Source organism: Dama dama, chromosome 8 (genome assembly GCF_033118175.1).
Source record: "Dama dama isolate Ldn47 chromosome 8, ASM3311817v1, whole genome shotgun sequence".
In the NCBI taxonomy this organism is placed as follows: domain Eukaryota; kingdom Metazoa; phylum Chordata; class Mammalia; order Artiodactyla; family Cervidae; genus Dama; species Dama dama.
In genome coordinates, this window is record NC_083688.1 from 48,160,311 (window position 1) to 48,178,439 (window position 18,129).

The following is an 18,129-nucleotide window of genomic DNA, read 5'->3' on the forward strand; positions in this document are numbered from 1 at the left end:
CTTATGAAGAATGTTTAATGATAGGGCAGAGTGCTTTAACACATAATGTAGGGAATTCTCTGTAGTCCGGTGATTAGGACTCAGTGCTTTCCCTGCAGGGGCCTGGATTCAATCCCTAGTCAGGGACTTGAGATTCCACAAACCACACACCCTCTCCTCCTCCTCCCGCAAAAACAGTACTGTAATGGATAAGAGAAGCAGTATAAAATTGCACATGCAGAGTAACCTCACTCTGGAAAAATGAAAAATGGCTCCAGATATACAAAGTGGCTATTTCTGGGTTGTGGTATTATGAGTGTTTAAAAAAATTCTTTGCTCCTGTTTCCTTTTCTTGTTTCTGAACTTCATCAGTTTGAGTTTGTTAACTCTTTGAGAATAGTCATTTTTTGACAGTGGTTAAAATTTTAGGCTTATTCACTCTTTTTCTTTAAAGATACTCCTGGGCATGGAAGTGGATGGGCTGAGACTCCTCGAACGGATCGAGGTGGAGATTCCATTGGTGAAACGCCAACTCCCGGAGCCAGTAAAAGAAAGTCACGTTGGGATGAGACGCCAGCTAGCCAGATGGGTGGGAGCACGCCTGTTCTGACCCCTGGGAAGACGCCAATCGGCACGCCAGCCATGAACATGGCCACCCCTACTCCAGGTAGACACTTTATCATTGGAAATAATTTTTTTTTCCTGTTAGTGTTTTGAACTTTTTGTTTGTGGTTTTCTGTGTGTTATTAATGCCTATTTTTAGCAAGAATAACAGGACATAAAAGGAAGTCTGAGTTTATAATATAAAAATGAATGTTAGAATTTATCTTAACTGTCTTAAATATCCAATCCCAAGGACCTGTGTAATGATAAAAATCTTGCGCTATATAGATTATTACAGATATTTGCTTTTTTGGTAGGTCACATAATGAGTATGACTCCTGAGCAGCTTCAGGCTTGGAGGTGGGAGCGCGAAATTGATGAGAGAAATCGCCCATTGTCTGATGAAGAATTAGATGCTATGTTCCCAGAAGGATATAAGGTAATAACAACATGAATCTGGTTTTTAGAATGTGGATTTGGCGGGGAGAGGTGCACCATGAGGCTTGTAGGATATCAATTCTCTATCATTCTGGGGCTGAGGATTGATCCTTGGCCCCGGCAGTGAAAGTGACAAGTCCTAACCATTGGACCATCAGGGAATTGCCTGGTTTTTGTTTTAAATATTCTTTGAAAATATTAACTGGTCAAGTTTGCATTGGTCTTGCCCAAATTTACTACTTTGTTTCATTCTTTAGATATTTCCAAGTGTGTTTCATTTCCACATTAGATCATGGTTATTTTACTTGATGTCTCACAAGATCCTGCTTATTTAGTTCATGGATTGCCAGTGAACACAAAGAATGTTCTTGCTTTACCATAGCAACTTGAAGTATAAAATTTTGTTAGGTACCTCTGACTCAAGGACCTTTTGATGGTCTAAACGTGGTCATATAACTGATGTGTTATAATCAGGGCTGGAACCTAAGTAATTTGATGGTCTTTACTGGGCCTTTTCTGCCAGTGTCTATTGCTTTTTAACAGTTTTATGTATTTTCCCCTCTCTCCTCATTAGGTTTGTACTAGAGTATTTGTTTTTAAGTATGCATGAATTAACTTCTTCATAACTTTTTGTAATCTTGGGTGGGGAAGGTCCCCTGGAGAAGGAAATGGCAACCCACTCCAGTGTTCTTGCCTGGAAAATCCCATGGACAGAGGAATCCTGGTGCATGCAGTACAGTCCATGGGGTCACAAAGAGTCGGACACAACCCAGCGAGTTAATCACCACAAATTTCCATGTAATACTATGGGTATAGTCACTCTCCAGCCTACTGTTGACTGCCTGAGTGTATGTCTCAGTTTCACTCATTGATTTCTTTATAAGTAGAAGGGGGAAATCCTCCCTTGTGAATATTGAGTGAATTTTTTAATTTTAGTCAAATGGTGTGTGTTTATAGGGCTTTGCTCTTTGCTCAACATTTTGGATTTTTATGCAATTACTCATTTTTGTACAGTCTTAAAAGAGATTTGCTTTTGTAGCGCAGAGATTTCCATGAATTAATTTTAAATTTTTTATTAATCTTTTATGCATTCTGTGTACTTTGTGAGCTTATTTGCATTTATATGATACTGGTTCACCAATATGTTATATAGACTAATGTTTGAAAGTGATGAGAATTTTGTAAGCCTGCTTCATGTATCTCATTTCCCCACACTTTTAATACACTTAATCTAAATTTAAATTTGATGAGAAAGAGTAATACTTGCCATATATTTTAAACATACAATTAAAATAGAAAAATGAGATTTATGTTAATTGATGTTACTTCTTATGTCTAAGTAAAAAGCTTCTTACGTGCACATATTATTCATTTCTGTTATCATTTACTATATGAAGCTAAGAAAGTCCTAAACTGTCTTTTAATTGTATTAGGTACTTCCTCCTCCAGCTGGATATGTTCCTATTCGAACTCCAGCTCGAAAGCTGACCGCAACTCCAACACCTTTGGGTGGTATGACAGGTTTCCACATGCAAACAGAAGATAGAACTATGAAAAATGTTAATGACCAACCATCTGGAAATCTTCCGTTTTTAAAACCTGATGATATTCAGTACTTTGATAAACTTTTGGTAAGTGATAATAACAGATATAAAATACTAACTTTTCATTTAGCAGTTACAAGTTATCACATCTCCACTAACCTTTAAATTTTTTACTTTTTACTGTCAGGTTGATGTCGATGAATCAACTCTTAGTCCAGAAGAGCAGAAAGAGAGAAAAATAATGAAGTTGCTTTTAAAAATTAAGAATGGAACACCTCCTATGAGAAAGGTAAGTACCAGTTTGTTAAATCATCATGTTCATTATAATCTTAGAGATTGTCCATTTTATCTTCTAAGCCTTTAAAACATGCTGAAGATAAGAGAATTAGTAGAGTTACGTGGGAAATTAGTATCATATGTGGTTTGAAAATGGTTGGTCCTTTAGGAGAACTTTAGGAGTTTTACCTTATACTGATGTGACTCTTTCTATTAAATTGCCCTTTTTTTCTTATATTTTTTCATTTTTTTTTAGTGACGGTATAGTTGATTTACAGTTTTGTGCTAATCTCTGCTGCACAGCAAAGTGACTCAGCTATATTCGTATATATATTCTTTTTTAGTGTTCTTTTCCATTACGGTTTATCACAGGGTATTGAGTACAGTTCCCTGTGCTATACACTAGGACCTTGTTTTCTATCCTTTCCAAATGTAACGGTTTGCATTCTCCCAACCCCAGACTCAGTCCATCCCACCCGCCCCCTAACCACAAGTCTGTTTGTTGTGTCTGTTTTGTTGATAGGTTCGTTTGTGTTATATTTTAGATTCCACCTTTAAGTGATATTGTGTGGTATTTGTCTTTCTCTTTCTGACTTACTTCAGTAGTAATCCTTAGTTGCCCCCATGTTGTTGCAGTTGACGTTGTTTTGTTCTTGTTATGGATGAGTAGTGTTCTGTTGTACACATGCATCATATCTGTCCATTTCTCTCTCAGTGAGCATTCAGGTGGTTTCCACAGCCTGGCTACTGTGACCAGAGCTGCTGTGCACATAGGTGTGTGTATCTGTTTGAATTGGAGTTTTGTCTGGATGTATGCCCAGGAGTGGGATGCTGGATCCTATGATAATTCTATTTTTAGTTTTCTGAGGAGCCTCCATACTGATTTCACAATGGCTACACCAGCGTGCATGCCCACCAGTAGTGTAGGAAGGTTCCCTTTTCTCCACACCTTCTCTAGCATTCAGTTACCCTGTTAGAATTATCTGAAAACATTGATTAAGCCTTTATCACAGGAGTTCAAACTTCAGAGTAATTTTGATGGGAATGAACACATACTTCTGTACGTAAAATATCCGTGAAGTTTACACTAAAATATTCAGTTACAGAAAACCATGGAGTAATTATTTTGCTCCCATTCAAAATGCTTGTAATCAAGAAACCTACCTTTTACTCTTTCTTCCAGGCTGCATTGCGTCAGATTACTGATAAAGCTCGTGAATTTGGAGCTGGTCCTTTGTTTAATCAGATTCTTCCTCTGCTGATGTCACCTACACTTGAGGATCAAGAGCGCCATTTACTTGTGAAAGTTATTGATAGAATATTATACAAACTTGATGACTTAGTTCGACCATATGTACACAAGGTTTGTTCTCCAGTTGTGTTTCTAATGACTTGATATATTTTGATATAAAAAGAATTCATAATTTTTTTTTACCAACTTATCAATAGATGTATTTGTGAAATGTAAAAATTCTTAAAAGTAACAACGGATGCTATACGTTTACAATAAAAAAAAAGGAAACTTCAGCTCCTTTTAAAGAATACCATTAACCATTGTTTCATTTACATGCCCTCAGACCTTTTTATTTGCATGTAGGTACATATACAAATACATGTATAAATAGATGTAACTTTTGGCCATCCTATATAATGGGTTCATAGTACTCATATTTTTAATTTGCTTTTATTGATATTAGGATGTGAAAATGTATGTTCCTGTATCATTAGCCATTTAGTACTAAGAACCATCTTTTTGCTGATGGTAATTATGGCTTAGAATTGTAAAATGCAGATAGGGGTGTGTGTGTATGTTGTATTTAATAATTTTTGAATTACCATTTCCCCCAAATACTGATTTTTATGTTGGGTTTAAAGTTGTGTGATTAAAATTCTCAATTTGTCCCTTAATTAACACATTCCTGGAAATTAAAATTTTCTTTATATGTACTCTGTTACATGAGCATTGCATCAGTAACTGGTGTGAAAATGTAGCTCCTTCTCTTTTTCAGATCCTAGTGGTCATTGAACCATTGTTGATTGATGAAGATTACTATGCTCGAGTGGAAGGCAGAGAGATTATTTCTAATTTGGCAAAGGTATTTATTTGTTGATAGGATTATTCAATTTTAGAACAAAATGATTGAAGGTTAATGTTATCAACTCATTATTATCATTTTTCTCTTGAACTTTCAGGCTGCTGGACTGGCTACTATGATCTCTACCATGAGACCTGATATAGATAACATGGATGAGTATGTCCGTAACACAACAGCTCGAGCTTTTGCTGTTGTAGCCTCTGCTCTGGGCATTCCTTCATTATTGCCTTTCTTAAAAGCTGTGTGCAAAAGCAAGAAGTCCTGGCAAGCGAGACATACTGGTATAAAGATTGTACAGCAGATAGCTATTCTCATGGGCTGTGCCATCTTGCCACATCTCAGAAGTTTAGTTGAAATCATTGAACATGGTAAGTTGTAGGATAACTTTTGTTTTCAGATAGGTTTCCTGAAATTTGGGCTACTGATTTTTGAAGAGAGAAGTGGAAGGTGACCTACATAAACACCATATAGTTTATGATTTGTAATAGCTGCTAATAGGCTGTAGTTCATACTGGTTTTTGCCTAACTTTGTCCAATGTGAACAGATTCTGCAGTTTGACTAAGTGGTTAGATGTATTGCCGGGATCTCAGTAGTACTATCTTGAGTTAAAATTAGGCAATGTTGCTTAGTTGAAACCTGTGTTTGGCTTTCTATAGGTCTTGTGGATGAGCAGCAGAAAGTTCGGACCATTAGCGCTTTGGCCATTGCTGCCTTGGCTGAAGCAGCAACCCCTTATGGTATCGAATCTTTTGATTCTGTGTTAAAGCCTCTATGGAAGGGTATCCGCCAACACAGAGGAAAGGTAAATTCACCAGTTTGGTTGTGTTTTTTATTTGTACTCATTGAAGTTCAAGTTACCTAAATCTAATTTACTAAGTATATATATATATTTTATTTTAAAATAGGGTCTTGCCGCTTTCTTAAAGGCTATTGGGTATCTTATTCCTCTCATGGATGCAGAATATGCCAACTACTATACTAGAGAAGTGATGTTAATTCTTATTCGAGAATTCCAGTCTCCTGATGAAGAAATGAAGAAAATTGTGCTAAAGGTACTTGTTCCAGATTGTCCCATATTTATTAATCTAAATTGGATATGTTTCATTGTTGAAAGAGAATTCTATATCATTAAAAAATATATTTTAGACCAGGACTGTGTGTGCTGCTATTATTATTATTTTTTTGAACATTTTAGGTGGTAAAGCAGTGTTGTGGAACAGATGGTGTAGAAGCAAACTACATTAAAACAGAGATCCTTCCTCCCTTTTTTAAACACTTTTGGCAACATAGAATGGCTTTGGATAGAAGAAATTACCGACAGGTAAGTTTTTATTGTTAAAAAAAAACATTTTCAGAAATTCTTTCAATTAATCCATTAGTTTGATTACATATTACATAAATCATACTTTGCCTCGAGGATCTCATAGATTGTTTGCTTGATTGTGAAAGAGGATGGATTTTAGTCTGCAAGTCAATTTTCATTTTGAGTTTGCATTCTAGAATAAATAGCCAACTATGAATTGACATTTTTATCTAATAAATGAACTACTTAATCTGGCTTAAATGAAGCATGAATATAATCTTAACCTTAATCCCCTTGACATAGACTCATACTTAATTTTTTTGGCCACCTTTTTCTTAAAGTTTTATTATTTAAAAAAAAATGTTTTTGGTTGTGCTGGATCTTTGTTGCTGCTCTTGGACTTTGTCTAGTTGTAGTGAGCAGGGGGCTCCTTTTTGTTGCGGGGCATGGGCTTCTCATTGTGGTGGCTTCTCTTGTTGTGGAGCTCTGGCTCATGGGTTCTTGGGCTTCAGTAGTTGCAGCACATGGACTCCAAAGTGTGGGCTCAATAATTATGTGCACAGGCTTAGTTGGTCTGGGCATGTGGGATCTTCCCTGGCCATGCCCTCTGCATTGGCAGGCAGATTCTTACCCACTGTACCACAAGGGAAGGTCCCGTCTAAAGTTTTAATAGTAGGAGCCAGCTGTTTTCGTCACATTGACTAGCTAAATAGTATCCTTAGAATATTCCATTTTCATGATGTCTCTGTATTTCCTTGGAACAGCAGTAAATTAATTTTTCCCTCCTCTTTTTTAGTTAGTTGATACTACTGTGGAGTTGGCAAACAAAGTAGGTGCAGCAGAAATTATATCCAGGATTGTGGATGATCTAAAAGATGAAGCTGAACAGTACAGAAAAATGGTGATGGAGACAATTGAGAAAATTATGGGCAATTTGGGAGCAGCAGATATTGATCATAAACTTGAAGAACAACTGATTGATGGCATTCTTTATGCTTTCCAAGAACAGACTACAGAGGTAATGATACTAATTACTATGGCAAGTTGCCATTGGCTCTCATCTTTGTAAAAAGTAGTTTCAAGCAAATATTATCACTAAAGAGTAATTAAAAGTTTTAAATGCCCATGTTTATGCAGTTAACTACAAAGAAATGTGCTTCTACATCACATTTTTAGAATGGATTTTTGGAAGCTGAATATTAGTATATTTTAACTGTTTTGTCACAAACTGAATTCTTGTTCACATTGAATATAGTTTTTAAATTTAACTTGGCCTTTTTTTTTTTTAATTTTACTTTATAAGGACTCAGTAATGTTGAACGGCTTTGGTACGGTGGTCAATGCTCTCGGCAAACGAGTCAAACCTTACTTGCCTCAGATCTGTGGTACAGTTTTGTGGCGTTTAAATAACAAATCAGCAAAAGTTAGGCAGCAGGCAGCTGACTTGATCTCTCGAACAGCTGTTGTCATGAAGACTTGTCAAGAGGTAAACTTTTATATCAGATTCTTAATTATTCACCAAAAGAAACAGCATAAACAGTAACATTTCATCATTTTTTTTTTTTTAACAGGAAAAATTGATGGGACATTTGGGTGTTGTTTTGTATGAGTATTTGGGTGAAGAGTACCCTGAAGTCTTGGGCAGCATTCTTGGAGCACTGAAGGCCATTGTAAATGTAATAGGTATGGTATTTGTTGGTTATGGAAGAATTTTTTGTTTTTTGCTTTTTAAAACTTCTTTGGATTTTTTGAAAGTAAAATACAGAATCCTATTTAGGAGTTGGGTGATGATATCTGTTACAATTTTTTAACTACTGAAAAATATAGTTAAGTTGGGATGTCACAAGAATCTTACCTCCCAAAACCTATTTATATTTTACTTTAAAAGAGAAAAGAGGGCAAGTTTTAGGACCTGCAAGAGAGGAGCGAATAGTCACAACTCAAAAACTTTGAAGTCATGGGGTAAGAGGGCCCTAAAAATACAGTGTCTCACCTGGAATATATAGGAGGGCAGTGGTGGGTGGAGAGAACTCTGAAATTTTAAGACTAAATATGGTATATTTACTCAACTTGAATAAAATGGTTATGGTAGGTTTTCCTGCTTGCCATTAAGTTCGAGGAATAACGAGGGAGAAAAGTGAATCGATCAAATAATCTCATTATTTAAATCCAATTCTTTTAAACTGCCCTTTCAGCTTTTTACCCAAAGTTAAAACAAGTAAATTCTTTTGGGTGTGGAGAATAAAGCTTTTATTCTTTAAAGGTCTTATGATGGAGCAGTAAATATGGTCTTGTGTTTTATGTTTCATTGTAATTGAATAGAACTATTGCAGACTTGTGCAGAGTTTAGAGGGGCAGAAGTAATCTTATCAGGAGGTTGAAATAAGCCACTATTTTTCTCATTTTAGTAAGGGGTTTTTATGCAATATAGGAGGTCTTTGAACCATTGCATTTACATATAAATCGCAGTTGAGCCCTGTCCTCTATATTTGGAGATATTTGCTAAAAATCAGTTACTTGGCCACTTGTGGGGCTCTGGTTTGCAGGGAATTATAAACCATATTGTTGGTCAGAGAAACATGGGAAAAGCAATGGAGAGAGAATCAGAGCAAGCAATTCTAGTTAGAACAAGAGCCCCTGCCAGCTGCCTCCTTTTTTCTCTCTTCATAGGTGTAAATACCATCCAAGTATGCCCTGCATTGCAGGGAGACTGGAGATCTGTTTGTTTTGCAGTTAAAGGGTAAGGGGGCCCTTTCTGGAAAATTTTGCTTTAATTTACATGTCTCCCTCTGGCTTATATTGTTGTGTATGGCCGGAACATAAGCTGTCCCCATATTTAAATGTCAGTGTACAAATACATTTCAGAACTAAATGGAATTTTTTTGTTGTTGAGTATCCATCATTCTTTAAATCACTTCACTAATTTCTTTCATTTTTATACATAATCAGAAGTTGTTAATGAAAAGTTAAAAATTCTGCGTTTGGTCAGAATCTGGGACTTTTTCTTTCCATAGGCAGCTGTAAGTTTGTATTTATGCCTGGTCACATATATTACATTGTTAAGTAAAAGATAAAATGAGCAAAGCTTGCAGTTTACATGTTAATTGATAGTGTGTTGACTTTTGTTAAATAGGTATGCATAAGATGACCCCACCAATTAAAGATCTGCTGCCTAGACTCACCCCCATCTTAAAGAATAGGCATGAAAAAGTACAGGAGAATTGTATTGATCTTGTTGGGCGTATTGCTGATAGGTAAGCAGATTACCTAAATATTTTTATAAGTAGTATTGGTTTTCACATTTTTATTCACTCTGCAAATTTGCTAATATAGTCAGGCTAATATTTTCAGTGAAATTTCAGTTTGATAATGAGGGAGTAGCAGTATATTTTTAAATTTTGCTTTTATTTAAAAATAATCCATCTCTTCTGAACAGTAATAACTTATATAAGGCTTAAAATGAGTTGGTAATCATGTTTTGAGAACTGAATTTGTAAATTTACCTTTTAAAACTTACTGTCACAAACAAATTAACTTTTATTTTTAAAACTAGGGGAGCTGAATATGTGTCTGCAAGAGAATGGATGAGGATTTGCTTTGAGCTTTTAGAGCTCTTAAAAGCACACAAAAAAGCTATTCGTAGAGCCACAGTCAACACATTTGGTTATATTGCAAAGGCCATTGGGTGAGTGTTATTTACGTCTATGTAGTTTTTTTTTTTTACTTTATAGTAGACTGATTTAGTGTTAAAAGATGTTTCTGTAAGCTCTTTCAAGGTAAGGTATGAGTAATGCAGTTAAAATAGACTAACTACTGACCTTCAGATTTTGAAATGTTTTCTTTCATCTTCAGTTGATTTCAAACAAGGGTATAAAATTTCATTTAATAACACTTCAGTGTTTTCAGAGAAGGAAACATTTCAGAGGGATTTTGGACTTTGTTGATTCTTTTTGGTTATTGTTTAAAATATTAAGGCCAGTTCTTTTTGGATATTGCTAAGACAGTTAACATAGTTTACTTCTCATGTTAATACTTCATGTGTTTTGAAAATATTTTTCTAGAATTAATCCACAGACAACTGAAAATTATAGCTATTTTGTTAGATAATCTGTGGTTATTTGCTTTCACTCCACCAGAACCAAACTAGAACAGACATTGTAGAAAATGAGATATTTCATGTACATATGGCAGAATAACAAGATATTCTCAAACATAACAAAAGTTGATTATATAATTAGAGTCTCCCCCACCCCTTTTTTGGTAGAGCTGTAGTATGTTTTCATTTGTGCTGAAAGTCAAGCAGTTTGCAGTGAATAGCTGTGCTAACTGTGTCCCTTTAACTTTGTGGTAAGATAAATCCTTAAAGAAGGAGAATAAATGTGGTAAAGGTGTGTGGGTGGGAAGATAAAGGAAAACAGATGTTTGTATGTCATGGAATGGGAGACCACGTTCTGACTACTCAAAGAATTACTCAGACTAAACATGGAATGAAATTTCTTTTTATTTCAGGAAATTTATTAAAAACTAATTATATTTGAAAATGAATCTATTTGAATATTTTCATTGAAGTGAACATTTTAATTAAAATGAGGTTCTTAGGTAGAAACAGTAATGCCATAGCATAAAATTACTGAGTTCCCATCCTTTGATTATTTTTCTTACCTCTGAAAAAATTTTGACTTGTATACTAACAGTTTGCTGACACATTTTTTTCCAGCCCTCATGATGTATTGGCTACACTTCTCAACAACCTAAAAGTTCAGGAAAGGCAGAACAGAGTTTGTACAACTGTGGCCATAGCTATTGTTGCTGAAACATGTTCACCCTTCACAGTACTGCCTGCCTTAATGAATGAATACAGAGTTCCTGAACTGAATGTTCAAAATGGAGTGTTAAAATCACTTTCCTTCTTGTTTGAATATATTGGTGAAATGGGAAAGGACTACATTTATGCTGTAACACCACTACTTGAGGATGCTTTAATGGATAGGTAAGTGACTTGAACTAAGCACAAGAAAATAGTTAATTCTTTTATTTTAGAACTTAATGAAGTAATCATTACAGGACCTGCTTGTTGTGGTGTAGTTAAAGAAGGGACTACTAGCCTGGATTTTTATGAAACTATAAATGTGACTATTATCTCCAAATAAGGTATATGATATAGGACTTTTCCTGGTGGCCCTGTGGCTAAGAATACAGGGGACATCGGTTCAGTCCCTGGTCTGGGAAGATCCCAGTGCCATGAGGCAACTAAGCCCGTGCCCTGCAACTGCTAAGCCCGTACCCTGCAGCAAGAGAAGTCACCACAATTAAGAAAGTCACCCCTGCTCTCTGCCCTAGAGAAAGCCCTTGTGCAGCAACAAAGACTCTCCCTGCACAGCCAAAGGGGAAAAAAGATACATACTGTAGTGGTTCCCCCAGTTTTTCCCCAAGTGTGCCCCGTCTTTGTTTTAAACACCTCCCCCCCGCCCTTTTTTTTTTTGGCCATGCTATGAGGTTTGTGAAATCTTAGTTAGCTGACCAGGGATTGAACCCTGGCACCAATAGTGGAAACACTGAGTCCTAGCAACTGGACCATCAGGAAATTTCCAGTCAACTTTTGTTTTAAAAAGATGATGAGCATGAGCTTATTGATATAATGAAGAGACCTGATCTTTTTAAGCTTTTTGTTATGGCAGGTGAAGCAGAGACACTTTTAACTACTGAACATAGCCTGCCAGAGCCACACTGTTGTCACTGCAGGCCTACAATTATTCAGATGGTGACGCCTGATAAAGTATTGCTTGAAGTGATTGATCGAGTCCTAATACCAAGAAACATTAGTTGGGAAATTTACCAAGGAGGAATACAGCTTCATTATAATCTGTGCCTGATAGATTATTATAATAAATAAGAAATAAAGAGATGCTAGTAACTAAGTAGGTTCAGGTGTTTTTTTTTTCTCTTAAGGTTTAAGAGAAAAAGATGTTTTTTTCTCTTAAATACTTTTAAGGTTCTCTTCCTACCTTTGAGGGTAAAACGTTTGAACTTGTTTTTATACCTGTCATAGACCTTTATCTGATACTTGTACTCAGTTGAATAAATTGTGGAATAAATAAGTCAATGATTTGTCATAAAGTCAGTCAAAACATGGGAGGTCATAAAAGTTCTTTTTTCTGGGTTTGAAAAAATTATTAGTCCTTCTTTTCCTTTTCCCCAAATTGAATTCTTGAATGAATCTTTTTAAAAAACCACAAGGGAAGGGATTTAATCTCAATTTAGTTATCTACTGTATATAGTATTGAATTACTTTCAAAGATTTTAAATTTACAGAGTTTAAAATGAGATATTAATCATTCGTATGTTAAGTGTCATATATCCCCTCTTATTTTTAGTAGCTTGCAAAAATATACATTGTGCTGGGCCTTCTTGCTCATATTACTCTGAAAGAAAAGTACAGCTTATTTTTGAGTCATAGTGAGCAGATTTGAATCATTAAAGCAAAAGTTCTCAAGTAGAATCATTAGTCACTCTAGAGGTATCCTATGTCAGATACATGAGATATAAGGATGACTCTGCATCCATTCCAAGCATTGAATTTGTGATTTAGTTTCTTAACGGGCAGGCAAGTATTTTCTGTGAAATTAACACTGCATCTTAATAAAAAGCTTTTTTCCTTCTCCATTACAGGGACCTTGTACACAGACAGACTGCTAGTGCAGTGGTGCAACACATGTCACTTGGGGTTTATGGATTTGGTTGCGAAGATTCGCTCAATCACTTGTTGAACTATGTATGGCCCAATGTGTTCGAGACATCTCCCCATGTAATTCAGGCAGTTATGGGCGCCCTGGAGGGCCTGAGAGTTGCTATTGGACCATGTAGAATGCTACAGTATTGTTTACAGGTAGGTTAAAGATTTTTCAAACAGTACTCATTGAAAAAAGTAATCTAGTTGAATTAACTCACTGTTCCTAATTATCATTTAGGGAGGATATATTTGTGCCATATGGGAAAACAGTTATGAGGGGAGAGAAGATTAGATTTTTGTCCTTACCCACTGCAGTTTTATGCAATTGACATCTTTTTTTTCTCTCTCAAAGGGAGATGTTTAGAACCACATCTTTATGCTTTGTTTGTTGTGTTAAGGTTATGTAGTTCTTGAAATAATGTAACCTTTTAATTATTCTAGGGTTTGTTTCACCCAGCCCGGAAAGTCAGAGATGTGTATTGGAAAATTTACAACTCCATTTACATCGGTTCACAGGATGCTCTCATAGCACATTACCCAAGAATCTACAACGATGATAAGAACACCTATATTCGTTACGAACTTGACTATATCTTGTAACTTTATTGTTTATTTTGTGTTTAATGCACAGCTGTTTCACACATTAAACTTGCTTTGATTTGGTGATGTAAACTTTTAAACATTGCAGATCAGCGTAGAACTGGTCATAGAGGAAGAGCTAGAAACCCAGTAGCATGATTTTTAAATAACCTTTGTTTTTGATGTTAAGCAGTAAACGCCAGTAGTGACCACGAACAGTGATGACACACACTATGCTGGAGGGCTTTCGTTTTTAATTCATGTTTATGAAGATTTAGAATTCATTCCTTGTGTTTAAAGGGAATGTTTAATTGAGAAATAAACATTTGTGTACAAAATGCTAACTCGTGTGTGTTTTTTGAACATGACTTGTAAAATGCGGAACTTTGATAAAGTACTGGTTTCTGTAGAATAAGTGACTTAATATCGTTTTCTGTCACCTGGTTTATAGAAAGTAGTTAGTAGAATACAAGCTATATAAAGTGATGGTATCTTTGTCAAAATTCCATTGCTCTGTTGATAAAGACATTAGGAAGAGTAGCTTTGGGGGTGTTAAACTAGCACAGCCCTTCCATCACCTTAGAAAATATAGCACCTTTGCTGAACTGTCTTTAATATTATTTTGCACTTGCATAGCGCCTTTCATCTCTTGATTTCTCAAAATGCTTATGAATTTGCTTAAGGGAAGTAATTCAAGTCATATCCAACTCTTGTTCTGTTTAGAATGTGGGAAAAGGAGCTTAAACTTCTCTCTGTAGGGAGTGCGGCTACCTCTAAGTCATGCTGGTTAGAATAAGACAGTCTTGGAGATCTTTGCCCGTGTCATGTCGTAAGCCACTACCTGTTAGGCACCTACTGTGTGTCAGCCATTGTGGTTGGTTGTAGGGATGCAGAGGTGCTTCTGACCTGCCTCTTGCCTTTAAGAAATACAGTGTAATGGAAAAGGGGAAACACCTAGTTGCAGATTACTTATGTACTAATACTACACAATGGCAGCAGCTGAAATGTCTAGGTTTGCTTAGTTTTGCTTAAGTATCAGATAATATCAATCAATTATCAGATAATAATTGATCAATAGGTGCTGAGCATAAACTGAAATGCCATTCAGATCTAGAAGAACCAAGCATTAATAGAGTACTTTTTTTATAATAAAGTATAAACTTTTTAGTTGTTAATCTTCCCATAGCTATTTTAGTTTATCTCCTTATGTAATAGTACTTAACGGGAACTCTGATGAGAAATGAGCTGCCGCAGCAGCCTAAACATACGATGGCTCTGCCACAGTAAGGAAAACCAGTATCCTGAGATTAGGTTAATTTATTGAACTGTTAATACTTAGGGCTCCCTGTTTTGGAGGCTTAAACCTTGAGAAATAACTTATAATTGGCTGACTTGTACAAAATTGATATTGAGCATTAGCTGATCAGGCAGAATTAGTAACTAGTTTCTTATGTGACATAACTTCATGACAACATGTCAACGGTACAAAATTTCCAAATTCATCTATTTTTAGAAGTTACTGTAACGGTATCCCTAGTGCAACTTTAAATCTTGCTGTTCTCTTTTATGCTCGATGTCAAATGACCTTCAGTAATTACTAATTGTGAAAATTAAAGAATACAATGAAATTTCAAAGCCAAAATTTGCTTTTAAACCAGTCTTTGGAAAATTTAGTTACATATTCAAGTTCTTGCATAAGTTCAATTTGCTTTGACCCTTGCTGTTTATGTAAAACGTCTATGATTTGTAGTGGCAGTGTGGAGCAAAGACGATTGGAAGTGGTTTTTTACTGATACAAAAACTTGAGGACAGAGAGGTGAGGCCAATACTGAGGCCTGTGATCGTAAAAGTTGGGACCAAATGAGGCTCGCAAATGTTTGAATTATCTTATATGCTTCTGGAATAAGGAAAGCATTTTGTGAGATACATATGTGAAAGACGCTATGTGAAGTTTTAACAAAGACTTTTTCTTTCGCACTTTCCTTTGGTGTTTCTTAAAGCCAAACTTAAAAAGGAAGAAATTAATGTTCTGAGGGGACAGTGGGTGGGTTTTTCTGTGGGCTTTTGTTGATTTTCCTGTGGGCCCTCTAATGGAATTGATCTCTCTGGCTGTTCAATTTTTTTCTTATTGTATTTTTAAAAGTTTGTTGTATGGTGCCCTGTGAGCATCAAGTACCACCAGATGAATAAAACTTATTATATCCAAAGTCTTAGACCAGTTTTTAATCTTAGTTGACTTTGTATTATTACTGCACTACACTGTTGTGGTTGTGCCATTTTAATGGTATTGAACTCTGGGTTTTTTTTTCCAATTAAGGGGACTTAATGTTGAAAAACCAAAGAATACTGGTTTTTAATAACTGAGAAAAACAGTTGGAGCCATATAGGTTCAGCTGTTTGGTCCTCTGGTGTTCAGTGCTTCCTAAATCTTACAAGCTTAGATAAAGCAGAAATTACAGCTGGGTTTTCAACCTTGGCATTGTTGACATTTTGGGCCAGACACATCTATTGTGTGGGTCACTTTGCGGGCATTGTAGGATGTACAGTATCCCTGACTATCCAGTAGATGGCAGCACCACCCCCACCCCAGTTGTGATAACCAAAAATGCCTCCAGATACTGTCTCATGTATCCTGGAGTGCAAAATCTCCCTAGCTTGAGAACTATTTTGATACTTGTTTAAGCAGGACTCACATATGTCTGATGAAAGGGTCATGTAAAAAAGCATTTCATTTTAGGTAGCAATTACCTCGGTAGAAACTAGATTTACTATTTCATAAATATTAAAAACACCCACCTTGGATAAACCTGCATCAGTCCTGGGGAAAGCAAGCTGAAAACATAGGATGTTGACTGGTCCTCAGAACATGTTGTGGCTGAGGTGGTAAAGAGCCCACTTGTAATGCAGGAGACCCAGTTCAGTCCCTGGGTCAGGAAGATCGGGATGGGGGCATGACAGCCCACTCCAGCATTCTTGCCTGGAGAATCCCATGGGTAGAGAAGCCTGGTGGGCTGCAGTCCGTGGGGTCGCTTAGAGTTGGACACGGCTGAGTGACTAGCCCGGCTGTGGCCGGGCTGGAACCAGGTGCGCACACAGGCAGGAACGCCAGCTTGGTGCTCTGCCTCGGATGCAGTGTTCAGGGCCCTGCTTGTGTATGACTGGAGGAGGGGGGCGAAAAAGTGGATAGGAAGCTGTAGAAATAAGGTGACTGCAGAATAGAGAGAGAATACAGATTTACAATGTAGGTAAGAGTTACTAAACTAGAGAGTAAATGACATTTCTAGTGTTCATGCTAGAAAAGCTAAAGTTTTTAAAATTTGTTAATAATTCATAATGCAGAAAGATTATAAAAGGGTGTGCTTACATGTCAGGTTAGACAAAATGATGTTTAAGATTTTGGGGAAAAAATTTGTGGGAGGAAATTTTTAATGAGTGAGAGGCTCTGGAAGGAATTTATGTTATCTGGGAGTATCTTTGTGCTAGGAAGAAACAAAGGATAAATTGTTAGTTGTTCCTGTATTTACCCCCCCCCCCAAACTTAAAAATTTACAAATACTGAGAAGAGTTGAAAGAATAGTACAATGAAATCCATACATCCTTCAGCTAAATTCAGCAATTAAAATTGTGTTGCATTCACTTTCTGTTCTTAAATAATGTAATTTCATGAAACAATTTTTTACCAGTATTACTGTAGAGAAAGTTTGGGACTAGATAAAATAGAGCAGGCTGATAAGCAAAACAAATCAAGTAACAATGTGTTTTCAATGAGTTGGAAGTCAGGGCATCGATGGAGGGATTTTCTTGGACAGGAAGAGAAACATGTTTTCCTGTGTCCATAAGGAAGACAGCAATGTGGTAGTTTGTAGGCATGAAAAGTTTGTCCATGGCATATGGGCATCAAATATAGAAATAGTAGTACCACTACTTCAGAAGCAAGTAGTCATAAATGAGGGAAATCATGTACAAAAAATCAAAACCCCCCAAAATTAGACCTGGTAGTTAACTGGCGTCTGTAGTATCTCATGTGTATAAAGTGTAATGTGCAACTGGATGCTCTGCGTAGTTTGATCACCAAAGCAGAATATAGAACTTAAACATAGGGGAGGAAAATCACTTGGCTCCAAAATGATCACCCGGGAAGAACTTCAGATGCCAGATGTCAAGGTCATTGCTCCTGAAAGTTTAGCCTGGAGATCAAAAGTGTCAGTGTCACTTGCAGTTTTTGAGAAATAAACTCAAGTCTCCCCTGGTGGTTCAGTGGTTAAGAATCCACCTTCCAATGCAGGGGACAGGTTCTATCCCTGGTCAGGGAACTAAGATGCCACATGACACCTGGCAACTAAAGCCCACAGGCCACAACTAGAGAGAGGCCCTCCTGGGGCAACAACATACCACAAGACCGGATGTAGCCAAAAAGAAATAATTTTTAAAACTACAGTGTAGAAGGAAAGGGCAATATGCCTGCCTGGGACCCCGCGAACAGAAGAGCCTGGCAAGCTGCAGTCCGTGGGGTCACAAAGTCAAATGTGACTTAGCTACTAAAAGCAAAATACTACCCCAGATCTCCTGAAATGATCTGC

The 18,129-nt window shown here is 36.5% G+C and overlaps 1 protein-coding gene across 3 annotated transcripts in view; it reads left to right on the top strand.

Annotated features, from left to right (window-relative positions):
• SF3B1 (splicing factor 3b subunit 1) overlaps window positions 1-13,893 on the top strand; it is a 43,490-nt gene extending 29,597 nt beyond the window's left edge. For 2 of the 3 annotated variants that reach the window (XM_061149081.1, XM_061149082.1), the window contains 18 exons: window positions 434-646; window positions 900-1,021; window positions 2,454-2,651; window positions 2,752-2,853; window positions 4,024-4,203; window positions 4,850-4,936; window positions 5,034-5,304; window positions 5,594-5,739; window positions 5,843-5,989; window positions 6,133-6,258; window positions 7,037-7,258; window positions 7,544-7,726; window positions 7,812-7,923; window positions 9,374-9,494; window positions 9,794-9,925; window positions 10,958-11,230; window positions 12,910-13,126; window positions 13,412-13,893. In XM_061149081.1, the coding sequence (XP_061005064.1) occupies window positions 434-646; window positions 900-1,021; window positions 2,454-2,651; window positions 2,752-2,853; window positions 4,024-4,203; window positions 4,850-4,936; window positions 5,034-5,304; window positions 5,594-5,739; window positions 5,843-5,989; window positions 6,133-6,258; window positions 7,037-7,258; window positions 7,544-7,726; window positions 7,812-7,923; window positions 9,374-9,494; window positions 9,794-9,925; window positions 10,958-11,230; window positions 12,910-13,126; window positions 13,412-13,570 (3,011 nt within the window). In that variant the 3' untranslated portion in view covers window positions 13,571-13,893. Of the gene's footprint in view, window positions 1-433; window positions 647-899; window positions 1,022-2,453; window positions 2,652-2,751; window positions 2,854-4,023; window positions 4,204-4,849; window positions 4,937-5,033; window positions 5,305-5,593; window positions 5,740-5,842; window positions 5,990-6,132; window positions 6,259-7,036; window positions 7,259-7,543; window positions 7,727-7,811; window positions 7,924-8,910; window positions 8,981-9,373; window positions 9,495-9,793; window positions 9,926-10,957; window positions 11,231-12,909; window positions 13,127-13,411 lie in introns of those variants that run through there. The other variant, XR_009693888.1, reaches the window with a different exon arrangement.
• The last annotated feature ends 4,236 nt before the right edge of the window (window positions 13,894-18,129 follow it).